General features: G+C 32.0%; 1 protein-coding gene and 1 long non-coding RNA gene across 2 annotated transcripts; one reads left to right on the forward strand and one right to left on the reverse strand.

The window, feature by feature from the left end:
- Nucleotides 1-2,338: 2,338 nt before the first annotated feature.
- Nucleotides 2,339-4,778, reverse strand: LOC122723578. Its single transcript, XR_006350565.1, has 3 exons — nt 4,566-4,778; nt 4,072-4,372; nt 2,339-2,596 (listed from the first exon to the last, which is right to left on the reverse strand). It is a non-coding gene; the product is annotated as an uncharacterized LOC122723578 (long non-coding RNA).
- A 1,352-nt stretch (nt 4,779-6,130) lies between these two features.
- On the forward strand, nt 6,131-7,290 carry LOC110613959. Its single transcript, XM_021755396.2, has 2 exons — nt 6,131-6,587; nt 6,685-7,290. The coding sequence occupies exons 1-2, from the start codon at nt 6,351-6,353 to the stop codon at nt 7,072-7,074; spliced, it is 627 nt and encodes a 208-aa protein (XP_021611088.1). The 5' UTR covers nt 6,131-6,350; the 3' UTR covers nt 7,075-7,290.
- Nucleotides 7,291-16,463: the final 9,173 nt, after the last annotated feature.

Consider the following 16,463-nt stretch of genomic DNA (forward strand, 5'->3'; position numbering starts at 1 on the left):
TGCGCCGCTGCGGCACCTTCATCCCCTTCAAAGTATTTTCCCTCCGCCCCTGGTTATTGGTTGTTAGTTGCATAGTAAAGTAGCCTTAAAATTTTAAAAAAATTATTACATTATATCGTATAATGGTTAAATATTAATTATTAATAATGATGAAACGTAGGTGAAATATATTATGATCATGGTTGTATGATAAATTTTTTAATTGAAGAGACCATAAAGATTCAATTCTCGACGAGAAAGAAGAGAAAAGGGGTGCGGGTCTAGATCATTTAAAATATCTCATTAATTAGGGTTTCATTCATGGCTTCAACAACCCAAGGGTTAGGCACTGATATTAGCCCTTATCATATTAACTTTTTAATTATTTTTTAAAAAATTGATATTTGTTATTTTGATTTTAAAATAAAAGTGTGTGAATAAACTATTAGCCCTTTTCAAAATTTTAAATCTCTTATTATTCTATAAATAGATTTAAAAAAACGATTTTAAATTATTGTTTTATATATTTAAATTTTTTATATAAATTAATAATAAAAATTTAAAAAATTGTTATATTTATTTCAACTGTGGGCAATAGCAATTTACTTATTTTTTTACAATATATAAAAGTCACTACTAAATTTATAATTTTATTAAATATAAAAATAAATTATTTATTAAAATATATTATTTTATATATAATAAAAAATTATTATTTTTAAATATTTTTAAAATATTATTTTAATAATATTAAGATAATAATTTCATAATCATTTATAAGATATTATTGTCTAAACTCTAAAATATATTATGTTGGATTTGTAATTTTAAATAATTAATTGAAAAATTTTAATTATTTTAGCCAAAGGTTCAAATACCTTATATATAATTTCAAGTGTCAATCATTTTATAATTAAATGGTATAGTATTATTAATCTAACCTAACTTTCTAAAAATATATTTTTTTTTCTTACTTTCAACTTCAATCTATGTTTAACAAAATGCCTCAATGATTTATACCAGGGGCAGAGGGAAGGTACGGTAAGGGGGCACGTGCCGTGCCGGCGATCGAAAAATGCTTTGAAGGGGATGAAGGTGCCGCAGCGGCGCGGCACAGTAGTGCCGCAGCGGCGCAGCCGGTGCCCTACCAAAGGGAAGGGCCTGACTCCGCCACTGATTTATACTTTTATATGATTTAATATGCAAGCAATTGATTGAAGGTATTTTTTTTATATAATATATAGTATATTGTCTTTCAATAAAGTATAATTAGTTTAGTATTAGGAAAATTATATTATTAAATATTTCTAATCAAAATGTATATAAATACAAATGTCTTTCAATTTTATGGAGGAAAACTCCTTATGAGATTTTACATGAAAGGAAACCAGACCATTCCATATTGAAAACTTTTGGATACCTATATGGGGTGTTGAATCCACCAAATATAACAGATTTCCTTTTTTCAGTTCAAGAATTATGTAAAAGGGGTGAATGAGTCTTGATCCCTCATACTTGTAAAATTTATTTATTTTAAATGTCAAGTAGGAAAAGAGAACAAAATTTTATTTGAAATAGAAAAAAAAAAAAAGAAAATTACAATCAAGTATTTGTTCAAAGAAGACTTGAGAGAAAAATAATAATGATAAAAAATTATAAAATGAAATAAATAATTAATAATAAGAATTTAGCTGAAAGTAATCCAAGTTAAAAGGTTTCGTTAGTTGATCATTGATGCCTAAAGATAGTTCACTTAATTTCCTATTATTTGGTTAAAGTGTTCAAACAAGAGAATCTTATCAATTTTTCTTAATGTTATATTAATTTGTAAAATTTTAAATTAATACCTAATTAATTAACAATCCCCACAAGCGAATAGATTTAATCAATTAATTGTTTTAAGAGAAGAAAGACCAAACTTGATTAATAATTATAAGCAAATTATTTAAATCAAATCATTCAATTCCTTAACATAAATAAATATGTTAATTGCTACTTGCATTAGCCTTGCATTAGCCTAATTAAACAATTACATATATATTTAATTGAATAAATTAGTAATATATTGTTTAAATATAATATTCAATAGGTCTCTTGAATATTTAAAAAGACAACAATAAAAGTGATGTTCCTCGTAAAAGAAAAAAGAATGAAAACAGAAAAATTAGGATAAAAAGAATAAAATGAGATCGAATCTCACAACTTGATGAAAACATCAGCAGAATTAACCTTCAACTAATAAAAGAAATTTAGTTACTAAGAGCTATTACAAATGAAGAGAAATAAAGAAGAAGAGAATATATGTTCAAATCAAGATATTTTTCTACACCTAAAATAGCCATTTAAATAGGTTTCTTCCCAAACTAAAAGATAAAGTTCAAATTTAAAAGAAATAAAAGAAATCAAGAAATTCTTCTATTGTTGTCATCATAATCATCGATCTGAACACATTTACAGCTAACAAAAAATATTTTAAATTTGTACAACTGTCAAAGGTAAATCCCTACTGTCTGTCCATTTGAGCTTGGGTTTAGTCTTAAGCAAGACAGAATCTCTCAGTCCCAAACAACTCTAAAATAGCCTTCATTGGTTCGTTTTAGTACATTCAGCTTCAAACCTAATTAAAATTAAAAATTCAAGTGAAATCTCTTTTTACCATAAGAACATAATAAAATCATGAAAATCAATATAGAAAAATAGATGAGTTTGACATGGATGAGTTTGACAACTCATCACTGTGCTTTGCAACAAATATAATACCATACAAATCTAAATTTGAAGAAAGAGCTTTCAAAAGCATTTTTCTTAGTTTTTCTCCCGGATTTAAAGCCTTTGGATTGTACAAATTAAAAACAAAAAGAATATTTATTTCAAGAGATGTGATTTTTTCATATTATATACAAGTCACTGATTCATCTGCTACTACAGTGCCTCTGCCTATTTCAACTCGGAATAAAAAATATCAATACATTCACAAACACCATACCAAACTCATTAAGAGCAAGAGTCAAGCCTACTATTCTACACAAGCTCCTAGCCAAACATAACCAGTACTAAGAAAAAGCACTAGGCAAATATCAAGGCCACAGTGGTTAAATGACTATGCTTCACAAATTTCAGAAAAAGAAAATACTTTAGGTCTTGCAAATGAACACACATAAATGCACTACACACCATATCCCTCCTTTTTTATCAATTCACTTGCTTTTAATCATGAATACAGTAGTTATTTAGCTGCTTTATCTATCACATTAGACCTAAATCCTATTAAGAAGCAAGAAAGGACAATAACTAGGTTAAAGTTATGCAAGCTGAGTTAGAAGCATTAGAATCTAGCAACACATGGATTCTAAGTGTGCTACATGTTGAGAAAAAGGCAATTGCTTATAAATTGATCTTTAGGATAAAGTACAATATTGATGGGATAATGGATAAATACAAGAGCAGATTAGTTGCAAAAGGGTATAACCAAGGGTTGACTATCATGACAGTTTTTCTCCTACTGCTAAATTAGAAACAATAATGAGAACTTTCCTAGCCATAGCTATTGCATAGAATTGGCAGGTTTATCAACTAGATATAATCAATGCCTACCTGCATGGGTATATTAATGAAGATCTCTATATGCATACACTAGAAGGTTACTCAATATCTAAAGGACAGGTTTGCACGCTAATAAAAAGTTTATACGGTCTTAAACAAGCTCGAAGACAATGGAATATTGAACTTACATCTAAGTTATGTGCCCACGGATTTAGACAGTCGGAAATTGATAACTGTTTGTGTACAAAGTGTTCTAACAGTACTTTTCTAGCTTTTATTATCTATGTTGATATGCTAATCACAGGGCAAGATGAAAAGTTAATTTTTGAAGCCAAAGCATACTTGCACACTATCTTCACTATCAAAGATCTTGATCACGTGAAATATTTCCTTAGTCTAAAAATAACTAGATCTAGTGAAGAAATGTTTCTATATCAACATAAATATATCAATGACATTGTTACTGGTACTGGCCTCAACCATGCAAAGACCACAAATTTCTATTTCTAAAAGGTATAAAGCTAGACAAAGATATTGGAGAACTCTTACCTAATCCGGAACAGTACAAAAGGTTAGTGGGCTGCTTGTTGTACCTCGGACTCATATGACCCGAAATCACCTACTCCACACAGTAGCTCAGGCAATAAATATAGACACTTAGGAAGCCTCATTTTGATGCTGCTCTAGATGTAATATGATATCTCAAAGGCAATTCACAGAAAGGCCTTTTCTTCCTTGCATCTGCTAATTTTCAAATCTTTGCCTTATGCGACTCTGATTGGGTTGCCTGTCTCACCTTCAAAAAGTCATTGACTGGGTTTTACATCTTTCTCGGACTTTCCTTAATATCCTTAAAAAAAAAATAAAAAGAGAAACAAACAACGGTCAGTAGATCTTCAGCAGAGATTGAGTATAGAAGTATAGCCTCCACTATATGTGAGTTGCAATGGATTGTTTACTTGCTCAAAGAATTTTAGATTGTTCATGTACTTCCTATTCCTCTACACTCTGATAATAAAGCAGCACAATATATCACAATTAACCTTGTCTTTCTCGAAAGAATGAAGCATTTGGAGATCGACCGCCACATCACTCGCAACCAAACTACAAAAGGCTTCATAATATTAATGAACTTTTCTATACCACAAGAATTAAATATTAAAACATTTAACTACTAAAATTGATGAATTGACCAATTAATGGGATTTTTAAATTTTTACAAACATTTTAATACATTTTTTCAAAATCAATAGACCCATTAATATATTTTCTAAATTTCAAAAACTAAATAATAAATTCCTCTTTCATTAAATAAGTAATTCAACAATTTAGATGTTTATCAACCATCTATCAGCTACCACAAATAAAACCAAACATCCTTAAAGCCCATCAAATGAATTAAAGCCCTGTCAATTCAAGGAAATTCAATGCATTTGGATCAAATAGTTAACTGTCTACCAAAATAATTTATGTATAACATAAAACTAACTCGTGATACATATAAATAGCTGAAATTGCAATAAAGAAAAAGCAAACAAGGATGAATTTAAGAATGATGTGGTTGAAGCATTAATTTATCAATGTACAGATGACAGGTAAGCTTCAATATAATTTCACATCTATCATCAATTGGAGACTTAATTGATAGTGAATGTGTTGGAGTGTATCTAAGAAATTAGTTATAATAATTTTGGGGCATCTAATATTACAACCAATTCAGCCTTTTTAACGGTTTGTGTTATATGCTGAGAAAAGTTTAAAACATACCGTTAATAAAAAAATTTGTTCTATAATTTTTTTAATTAATTATCAATATTATAACTAATTTTTATTTAATTGCTATGAATTTTATATGTTTATATGTTTAATCGATTACAATTTTAATTTAGATGTTGGATAGGGGTGAACATTCGGTCAGTTCGGTTCAAAATCGAATCGAACTGAATAAACTGAAAATTAAAATTTGAGTATTTTTAAAAATCAAACCGAATCGATTTTGATAAGAAATCGAATTGAACTGAATCGGTTTGATTCAGTTCGATTCAGTTCAGTTTGATCGATTTCGATTTTTAATAAATTTTTTATTTTTTACACTTTATTTTTAATATTTTAAAATTTAATTAGAATAATTTAATCTTAATATAATCTAATCTATCTGTATTATTGAAAATAATATATTACTATCATTAATCGGTTCGATTCGATTTTTTTAATTTTTTTGTATCAAAATCGAACCGAACTGAAATAATCGAAATTTTTAAAATTAAAAACTGAACCGAAATAAATAAAAAATTAAACTAAATTTTTAAATTAATTTGGTTCGATAAGTATTTTCGGTTTGAACCGAACACCGATCATCCATGCAGGATATGTAAATTTTAATTAGTATAAGTAGGGAGAGAGGAAGAATCGAAAAAATAAATAAATATTCTGAGAATTGAATTAGAAATAACTTTGGGAAGAAGGAAGAAGTTGGAGTTAGGGTTTAAATGTTAGTGTGAGGGAGTAGGCTATTAGAGGGCATTAAAGTGATATCTACTTGCCAATCTTAAATGCAATGGCCCTCCTTTTAATGTGTTTGATGAAACCAAATTTAAGAACCCTCTTAAGTAGTCATCCTCTCCTCTCTCTTGCATTGCATCACTCAACCAAATCCATACCCACACTAGTACACTACACTTCTCTTTGTTTACAAAGTTTTCCTCAATTGGGTTCTCTTCTTTTACTTCTCTTCACTCTTCTCTCTGTTTCCCAATCCTTGAAAACTAAAATAATGGAGAGCAAAAGCTATGTGTAGACACTGAGTCTCTTGAAACTTTTGGAGGATAATGGAACTTACAGAGCTCTCCTTGGCTCCAACACAACTGCTTGTTAAAAAAAGCATGAACAGCTCATCTTCAGAATCTGAAAACAACTTTTCTAGTTCCAGTAGCAGCAGGAAGAGGAAGTTCTTCTCTGATCATCATCTGCTCAAGAGCACTGTACCACCTTTGCAGACAAGCTCTGTTGATCTTCATCTTAAAAACCCTCTTCCTCTGGACTGGGAGCAATGCCTTGATCTTGAGGTCTCTCTCTCTCTCTCTCTCTCTTCAAATATTTGCTATTTTTATCAGTTGAAAATTCTTGATCTTAGCTGTATATGATATTAACTGTTGTTTGCAGTCAGGTAAAATGTATTATATGAACAGGAAGACATTGAGAAAGAGTTGGAACTGGCCCAATGTGGATCAAAAGCTAGACCTTGAACTCAACATTTCATCACTCTCTCATTGCTCTGATCATCAGCAAAGAAGAAGCTATGATAATATAAATAGCTCATCACTTGAAGATTACTCAAAGAAGCTTCATGATTCATCGTCATCAAGGTGCAGCAACAATAATATGGTAGCATTGGCTTGCTTGAATTGCCATCTTCTTGTCATACTCTCAAGATCATCTCCCTCTTGCCCCAACTGCAAGTACGTCCATTCATTTGCTACCCATCAAGCTCCTTCTCCACAGCCTAAAATGTCTCCTGAAAAGTCCCTCAACACCTTAAGCCTCTTGAACTAGACATGCATCAAACAGAAAATAGAGAGAGAAAGTAAGAAGGATGATTAAGATGATGACCCTTTTGATATATAAATCAAATTAAGCTACTGTGTGATGTTCGGTTTTCTTGATGATGTGATGATAAAAAAAAGTAAATATAGAGAATCTAAGAGAAGCTTTTTCAGTAATCTAATCATGTAACTATTTGTAAATTTTATATTATTTTCACTTCCTTTAGCTTCCTTTGTAATCTTGATGTGGAAAGAGATAACAACTTAATAATGCATCAATAATATAAGGATTATAAGGTAATTAAGTTAATAATATCTTACCCTCGAAATAAAGCTGCGTTTTTATTTATAAAAATTACTATTTAGTCATTGAATTTTATCACTATGGCGATTTAGTCCTTTTATTTTGGAAATTAGACTATTTAGTCCCTGATTTTGCCTCCATGCCACATTTTAGGTTCTTCTATTTATCTTTCCATTTATTTTCAAATTAAAATATTATTTAATCCTGAAATATTGTAATAATTTATAATTACATTTATTAATTTTAAATTTTAGTTACAATTTCATCCCTTATATTTATCTCTACATCTCTCTCGCTCTCTTTGTCTATATATCTCCATCTGTTTATCTCTCTCTTCGTGAGAGAGGAGAAATATAGAAACAAAATTAATGTATAAAATTATAAATAATTGCAAAATCAAAAATAAAATTGTCAATAATTACAATATATAAAAATTATATAATAATTTAATTTTAAAACTAAAAGAAAAATAAACCATAAGACCTAAGATATGTGATAGAAATAAAATTAATCGACTAAATAGTATAATTTATAAAATATAGAGATCCAACTTTTATTAGTAAATAAATTGTAAATTTTTATTTGCATTTGGTTCACAATAAATTTAAAAATAATATTTAATATTTTAAATTACCGTCTAAATATTTTTAAAAATAATTAGATATTGGATGAGATTAGCAACTAAAAACTCCTATTGTATATACAAGAAAAAAAAGGTTAATAATATTCCATAAACACCAACGGCCAACTTTGCAATACAAGAAAATCATGAATTTTAATTATGATAATAATTATTTTATTATAAGCCACTTCACATGTGGCAAGGATGTAAATAGAATTCAGAGATAGAATTAAAGGGATGGGTCACCTTTACGTGACAAATTGTGTATAAAGTTATCACCTTTACGTTTCATATTAATATTAATAATTTAAATTATGTATTTTTTATCACTAATTAAATGAAAATAACTATAATAATTAAAATTAATAGTCATAAAAATAATAGTAAATTTAAATGCGACTCCTCCATTCCACTCAATTTAAATTTTTTTAAAAAATAATTTTTAGGATCAATTAAAGTTTGAGAACGAATTCACTTGATGAGCATTTTAGTATTTATTTTTATTATGATAAATAAAGTTTGAGAACGAATTCACTTGATGATAAATAAATCTTTTCTTTGTCTTGCTCCATGATGAATCTGGTTCTCCTCCATCAGTATGTATAAAGTTTGAGAATGAATTCACTATTGAATATAATTATAGATCTTATTGCAAATTTATGTTTTGAATTTATTATATCAAGTTTGGATAAATTTTTTCAGCTAGAGATAATAATTAGGAGTGAGCATTCAGTCGATTTGGTTTAAAATTGAACTGAACTGAAAAAATAAAAAATAAAAATTTTGGTATTTATGAAAATTGAACCGAATCGATTTTAATAAAAAATCGAATCAAACTAAACCGGTCTAATTCAGTTTGATTCAGTTCGATTTAATCAATTTGAATTTTTAATAATTTTTTTATTTTTTATACTTTAATTTTAATATTTTATTAAAATATTTTAATTTTAATATAATCTGATCTCTCTATATTATTGAAAATGATATATTATTATTATTAATCAGTTCGATTTGATTTTTTTTAATTTTTTTTAATCAAAATCGAATCAAACAAAATAATTGAAATTTTTAAAATTAAAAACTAAATCGAATCAAAATGAATAAAAAATTAAATTAAATTTTCAAATTAATTCGATTCGATGAATTTTTATCATTTAAACCGAATTCTGCTACCCAAATAATAATAAGCTTTTACACAAAGTGAGAACTTCATTGGTTCAAATTACCTACTTTCTGGAAGAAAAACTTTCCAAATAAATTAATTTAACTAAATTAAAGGATGTAAACTTACTCCCTTTATAATAAATACGTGAATGCTTTAATTTTTCAGAAAATTAATAAAACTAAGTCAACAAAATAAGAAAAGTTTTAGTATATCTTGAAAAATTTTGAAGTTTGAAAAATTTTAGGATTTGTTTAATTACGAAAAATAATTTTTTATTTTCTATTTCCAATTGTTTCTATTCACCACGTAAAATTGAAAAAACATATTATTTTATGTAATATTGAAAATTATTTTCTTTTGAAAAAATTAAAAAATATGTTCAAATTATCATTATTTTTTATAAAAAATATATTTATATTTTTCATAATACTTCTCATCTTAATTTTTATATTAATTTAAAATAAAAAAAATTATACATTTTATATTAATTTTAAAAAAAAATTATATGTACTTAAATATAAAAATATAATTGATGACCGCTGGATTTCTCCACCCCGGTCTGGGGCCAGGCCCACGACACCAGCCCATCATCTGGAGGCCTTCAAGCCTCATCACATGCATCAAGTCCGGTTCACTCAGCTTGGAGATCGGACTCCCATCAATCCCCTTAGTCAGGCCGGTCCAGCCCTTTGGGCCCGGTGAATAAGATCCTCTCTGGATTCAGCCCACATCATATCTTCCAGTCCGGCCCAGAATCAGGAAGAAGACCTACCCATCCTTCACTTGGGACGACCCGTACGCGCGTCCGGGAGAATCAGGGGCCGCTACGCATGGGGCAGCGATATGATTTTCTCATACGTCCATATCAAAATAATAGGTACAGGTGGCCCAATGACACACGTTCTGTTACACGTCACTAGCGGACAAAAGGAAACATATAAAAGGAGAAATATTCTCTTCTAAGCCTAAACTTTTTTTAGTTTTACAGAACGCTTGTAAAACCCTATTTTCTGGATTTCAGATCATCAATAATTATTTAAAATGACGTTTTCCTTATATAAAATTATTTATATAGAGAGTTTTATATTGTTGGCTTTAGAAAATCATATTTTTTTAAATTTTCAATCTAATGAATAAAATATAGAAAACAATCATTTTAGTTTTTTTTGTTTTTTCTGTAACTAAACACACTCTTAATATTTCTTGAAATTTTGAATTATTCCAATTGCTAAAGATTTTTAGAGTGATATGACTTGATCATTAGCTATTAATAAGTAGTTATTTTTTGTAAGATAAAGAACACAAACATAGCATTTCCAACTACAATTCATCCAGCTTAGGAAAGAAAAAGCTTGATTATTTGTATTTAGGTAATATAAGCAACTTCTCGCTCCTCCCAGCTGGATCAGCGACCTACTGACCTCTATAGTTGCCGTTGAAAATTATTTATATTTTGCGTTGCTCATGCATCATCTAATCATTGATATATTAATTTAAACGTTATTGTGTTATGGGTGAAATGTCTTGGGACAGTAAATTTAAAAATTGAAAATTTTAATCTAAAATTCAAACATTCAAAAACTCATAAGTTAGAGTTTTTTTTTTTTAATCAAATTAATTTATATTATTATGCGGATTACTGGAAAGCTGACGGATCTAATCCGAAGGAAATGTATTATTTTTTTTCTACTTTATAAAAGAGAATTTTCTCTTGATTCCTTAGCTTTTTTCTAAGAGACTTCCTCATTTACCGCTGATTTTCGGGACTTTTTGCAAAATAAGAGTTAAAAAGAATATATATTTCTTAAATTTTAATTCACAGAAAAATATTTTTCGAATCAGCATGAATCAACTCTCTACCGCATTTTAAAAAGTACGGTGGAGAGTAGTTAACTCAAAAATAATTTATTTTTAAATAAAAAAATTCTACCGTATTTTTGAAATGTGTAAAATTCTATTACATTTTAAAAATGCGGTAGAATATTCCGATTGATTTTCCTCTCTACAAATCTCAAATTTTGAGATGATTGTAATTAATTTCCACAATTTTCGACGTCTCAATCAATTTCCATATTACCGCACGTTGAAAGTCGATAATATTAGGGTTTGTTTAATATATATTATATTAATTTTATTTATTTATATATTAAATATATATATATAATTATAAAAATTATATTAATATTAATCATATTAATATAAATAAAATTTAACATAATAATGATTATATATGAATTTATTTTAATAATTAAAAGTATACGTAAATATAACATTATAATTATATTTATTTAAATATAAAACATCATAATTATCTATATTTTGAAAATAATAACATATGTTTTATATTTATTTATGGAATTTATTATTTTTATTAGAATCATATTTATAAATAAATAAATAAAATATTTATGAATTATAAAAATAAAAAAAATACATATAAATAAATAATTAAAAGTTATGAAATGTAATAAAAATAAAGTAATATAATTACAAATGACAAAGTAAAAAGATAATGCCAATAATGTCCCAAATGTCCTCCTATACCACATGGACGTCCCCTTCTTTTATGTGGACATCGAGTTCTATATGGCCGGCGGTCACCACTTGTATCATCACCTTCAGCAGCAGCAGGATTAATATTAAGATCAGGAGCCACCGAACTCGGATCTTGTGTTGTTGTGTAATGTGATGGTAAATAGATATCATCATATGCAAAAGTGGAATATTGCTACCCCAATGTATATTGTACAAAATTGCCGGAGAATGGTTGTGCTCCTAGGCTAAATGAAGAAATATCCACAGAATGTCTAGTCGAAAATGCATTAATGGAGCTAGCATGTAACGACCCGAAAATCGGACCGCTACCGGCGCTAGGATCCAGATCGGCTTAAGGCCGCCGGGACCCGTAGCAAGTCTGACATACAACCTGTAAACCTGTGTGGTCCTATACATGATCATACAAATACATGTAAACTTTTTCTTTCATAAATCAAGCTTAACCTGTGCATGCACACTAACATAACCATAAACCTCACACTGGAGCCCTCATCACATGCTCCAATGGGGTATCAATAACATACATTAAGCTTGATTACTCATCTCATCGATAATAATAGTGATCATGCAATAAAAAGGGATATCATACACATAGGGTCAAGCACAACCTCTAATCCTCAATATCATTTTACATATCATGATTACATAAAACATTACATTACGATTTCATCATGTCCACAACTTCTAACTATTACATAAAAACAGACTTTACTCCTGCCGACCTCCTGGTCTACCCTGTACCTGCAAACCTGGGGGATAAGGGGAAAGGGGTGAGCTACAAGAGCCCAGTGAGCAGAATAATAATAACAATTAAAACACATGCTATCATGTAATGCATCACATCACAACCATATCACATCAAGGATGGACTTGTCACCAAGGGTCCTCTACATAGTCCAACTGTGCCAGGGGCGTAGTGCAGGCCACACCTGGTCTTTCTCTTACATATCTCATAACATACATGTCCAACTGTGCCGAGGGCGTAGTGCAGGCCACACCTGGACTTCCATATCATATCATATCATGTCTCATCATATTGAGGACCAATGGGTCATCCAATATCCATCCACATCAACATCAAGATATGCAATGCAACATATTCATGAATTCTAATGCAAGCAACCTAGGATATCACATGGCATTCATGATGCATGATTCATGCTAAAGTTTTTCATTTATTTAAAACGTAAGAGTTTATTCTACTCACCTCTGGCTGACTCTGACAAGACTCTGAAGCAGCTGTCACTGCTGGGGTCCTCGGTTCCTCAGGTCCGAACCTACAAAGGTGGACTCAAATGAGGGACCAAACATACTAGAACATGACTCTAAAACATCCCCCAAAAACCCCTTAAAACACCTCAAAACATCCATGCAAAAACATGCAAAGGAAGGCTGAACAGGGCACTTTCGGCGGCAGGTTCGGCGGCTGAAAGTCCCTCCAGAGCCGAAAGCCAGACAGGTTCGGCGGCACCTTCGGCGGCCGAAAGTGCCCTCCAGAGACGAAAGTCTCTTTTCGGGGGCAGGCTTCGGCAGCCGAAAGGCTGGCCTCCCAGGCAGGTTCGGCGGCCGAAAGTCCTTTGGCTGCCGAACCTGGTTTCTGCCAAAGGGCAGAAACTTGGCTCCTCATGCACATTTGCCTCCCAAAACCATTCAAACATGCATTTTTCCTAATCTACAACATACATACTCAAGCATACAAGTTCCTAGGGGCTTCAAACTATCTTAAACCCCATCTACAACACATCAAACATCCACATTGTCCAAAAACATAACATAAACCCATAAACCTAACCATAAGCTAAACATGCATTCTACCCCATAGATCTAATTAAAACTTACTTAAAAAATGCCATAAGCTCAAGATCGGCCCTTACCTCTTGAAGATCGAGAGGAGAACGACCCTAGCTCGGAAAATGGGAGAGAGAGAGTTCCTTGAACCTCCAAGCTCCAAAACTTGCTCAAATGCTCAAAATCTTCAAAACAAGGGTAAAACTCATGAAAATCGAGAAAGATTTGAAGGAATGAACTCAAAACCGGCGAGGGATGGCGGAGAGCTCACCTTGGCCGAAAATGGGGAGAAAAGCTCGCCCGTTTTCGGCTAAGGGACCCCTTTATAGGTGGCTGGCCAGGCCACGTTCGGGAGCCGAAAGTGCCTCCGCATGCATGCCATGTTCGGCGGCCGAACATAAGGTTCGGCGGCCGAACCTGGTTTCCCTCACTTATGCTTTCGGGGGCCTAAGGCACACCCGAAACGCATGCATGTTCGGCGGCCGAACCTAAGTTTTCCTCCAAGGTTGTTTTCATGCAAAAACTCATTTTCTTTCAAGCTTAAAACATAAAACACATTAAAACATTTTATGAAAACATAGTTTTACTCTTCTAGAGGTCTCCGACACCCGAGATTCCACCGGACGGTAGGAATTCCGATACTGGAGTCTAGTCGGGTATTACATAGCATGTCGTGCAAAAGCATCAAACGGGGTCTGCATCTGAAATGGATTATCTTGAACACCAATATGCTTGAAGGACTACTGTGTCGGGGTTATATGAGGTGGTGGCATATAACTACTATGTGTCTATATAGTATATTGTGATCCACCTTCTTGTGGAACACTAGGTCCTGCTGAAGGCTGTCCAACCTCACCAAATGATCGATGAGTGTGGAATGAAATGGGTACCGGAATGATGACATTTGCTGGGACAGTGGTATGTACATCAGCATCAGCTTATTGGCGAGAGTTACGTCTACGCCTAGGCCTCCTCGGCGGATCAACAGACTCTTTAGGGTCATCTGGCATAGGTTGCGCTCGAGGTGCCGGCTGTAGTGAAGGTATCTCTGTTATTCGTTTCTCTTCCTCCATGGCATAGAACATTGCTGTTGTTTATCTTTCAATAAGATCTGTGCTCGGATTAGGAAACTGTCGATTAATTAAATATATATTCTCGATACCATCCTCCTGTTGGAAAAACAATAATTAAACATTGATATGTTTAAAAAAAAAATAAACATATGAAAATGTAATGAATAATAAATTATTACCACAGTGCCAATAGTTGCACCACAATGCGATATCCATCGACGAGAAACTCGTCTATACCATTCTAAATACTCTGAATGATAATGTAGTGGCCCATCTAATGGTGCTACTTCAACCAACCTTTGCCATCTATCTTCCCAAATGGCAATCCAACGTGCATGAATTGTAATCCAATTAATGCTGGATGATAATAGAGATGTATTATGAAGATCAACTGGCTGGCTTGGTGCATGTGGTATTGGTTGTTGCATTCCGAATTGGCGCAACACTCTATCAGGTTGATGCCATTCTACCACGTGAAAGTAGATCAAGGGAACCACTGCTCTTCAAATGTCACGTCCTTGCGTGCAATATAATGGCAATGATGCAAGGAGTTCATCGGAATACGGCTCCCATACCATCTGAAATGAAAAAAAAAATATATTTATTAGAAATTTGTTAGAAATATTATAGTAATCGAAGTACATTCCATAATTCGTATAATACCTCTAGGTCACCCATTCTGTCAAATTTATAGCGTATTTCTGTCAAGACATGTGTCACGACTTGAGTGATATGTCGTGCATTACTCTACCTAAAATTATTATAAAAAAAAATAAAAGAATTTAATATAAATGCTTAACATGCATGTAATACCCGGCTAGACCCCGGCACCGGAATTTCTACCTTCCGATGGAATCTCCGTTGGAACCCGGAGTTTCTCGGATGTCGGAGCTTTCTAGAAGGGTAATATAAGGTTTTCATAAAATGTTTTAATATTTTTAAGGTTTTTATGGTCTTAATCAGAGGAAGAAAATTGTTTTTTTGAAAGAAATCACCTTAGAGGAAAAGTCCAGGTTCGGCCTCCGAACCTCATGTTCGGCCGCCGAACCTGGTGGAGTTTCGGAGGCACTTTCGGCCCCCGAAGGTGGTCTGGCCAGCCACCTATAAAGGGCTCCCTGTCCGGAAAATGGGCGAGTTTTCTCTCTCCATTTCCGGGCAAGGTGAGTCTCCGCCACCTCTTTTATGATCTTGTGTTTTCTCCTCAAATCCTTCAAGATTTTTACGAGTTTTTATCATGTTTTGAAGATTTTTGAGCTAAAGATCAAAGTTTTGAAGCTTGGAGACCCCTGGAGCTCGTTCCTCCATATCTTCGAGTTGGGATCGCACCTCCTCTCGATCTTCAAGAGGTAAGTGTAGATCCACGCCTTTTATGATATTTTAAGTAAGTTGTATGAAGGGTTAAGGGGGTTTTTGGGGAGATGTTTAGAGTTATGTTAGAGTTGTTTGGTCCCTCATTTGAGTCCACCTGTGTTGGATCGGACCTGAGGAACCGAGGTGATTAGCAGTGAGATAGCTGCTTCAGAGTCAGTTCAGAGTCAGCCAGAGGTGAGTAGAACATAACTCTTTTATTTTAAGCAAATGAACTTTAGAGCATGATCCATGCATCATGAATGCCATGATATGTATTAGGTTGTTTTGCATTAGAATCCACGAATATGACGCATTGCATTATTTATTGTTAATGTGGATGGATATTGGGTGATCCATTAGCCCTCAATGTGATATGATATGATATGATATGAGATGGAAAGATCAGGTGTGGCCTAATCGCCCCTGGCACAGAGTAAGAAAAGACCAAGTGAGGCCTAATCGCCCCTGGCACAGTGTAAGAGAAGACCAGGTGTGGCCTAATCGCCCCTGGCACAGTTGGACATGTTATGTTATGTTAAGA

This window comes from Manihot esculenta, chromosome 4 (genome assembly GCF_001659605.2).
Source record: "Manihot esculenta cultivar AM560-2 chromosome 4, M.esculenta_v8, whole genome shotgun sequence".
Lineage (NCBI taxonomy): Eukaryota > Viridiplantae > Streptophyta > Magnoliopsida > Malpighiales > Euphorbiaceae > Manihot > Manihot esculenta.

Excerpts from the sequence above, each read along its gene's own strand:
- LOC110613959 (XM_021755396.2), top strand. The coding sequence starts at position 6,351 with ATGGAACTTACAGAGCTCTCCTTGGCTCCAACACAACTGCTTGTTAAA. Across the intron at positions 6,588-6,684 it reads AGCAATGCCTTGATCTTGAG|TCAGGTAAAATGTATTATAT; the intron begins GTCTCTCTCTCT and ends TGTTGTTTGCAG.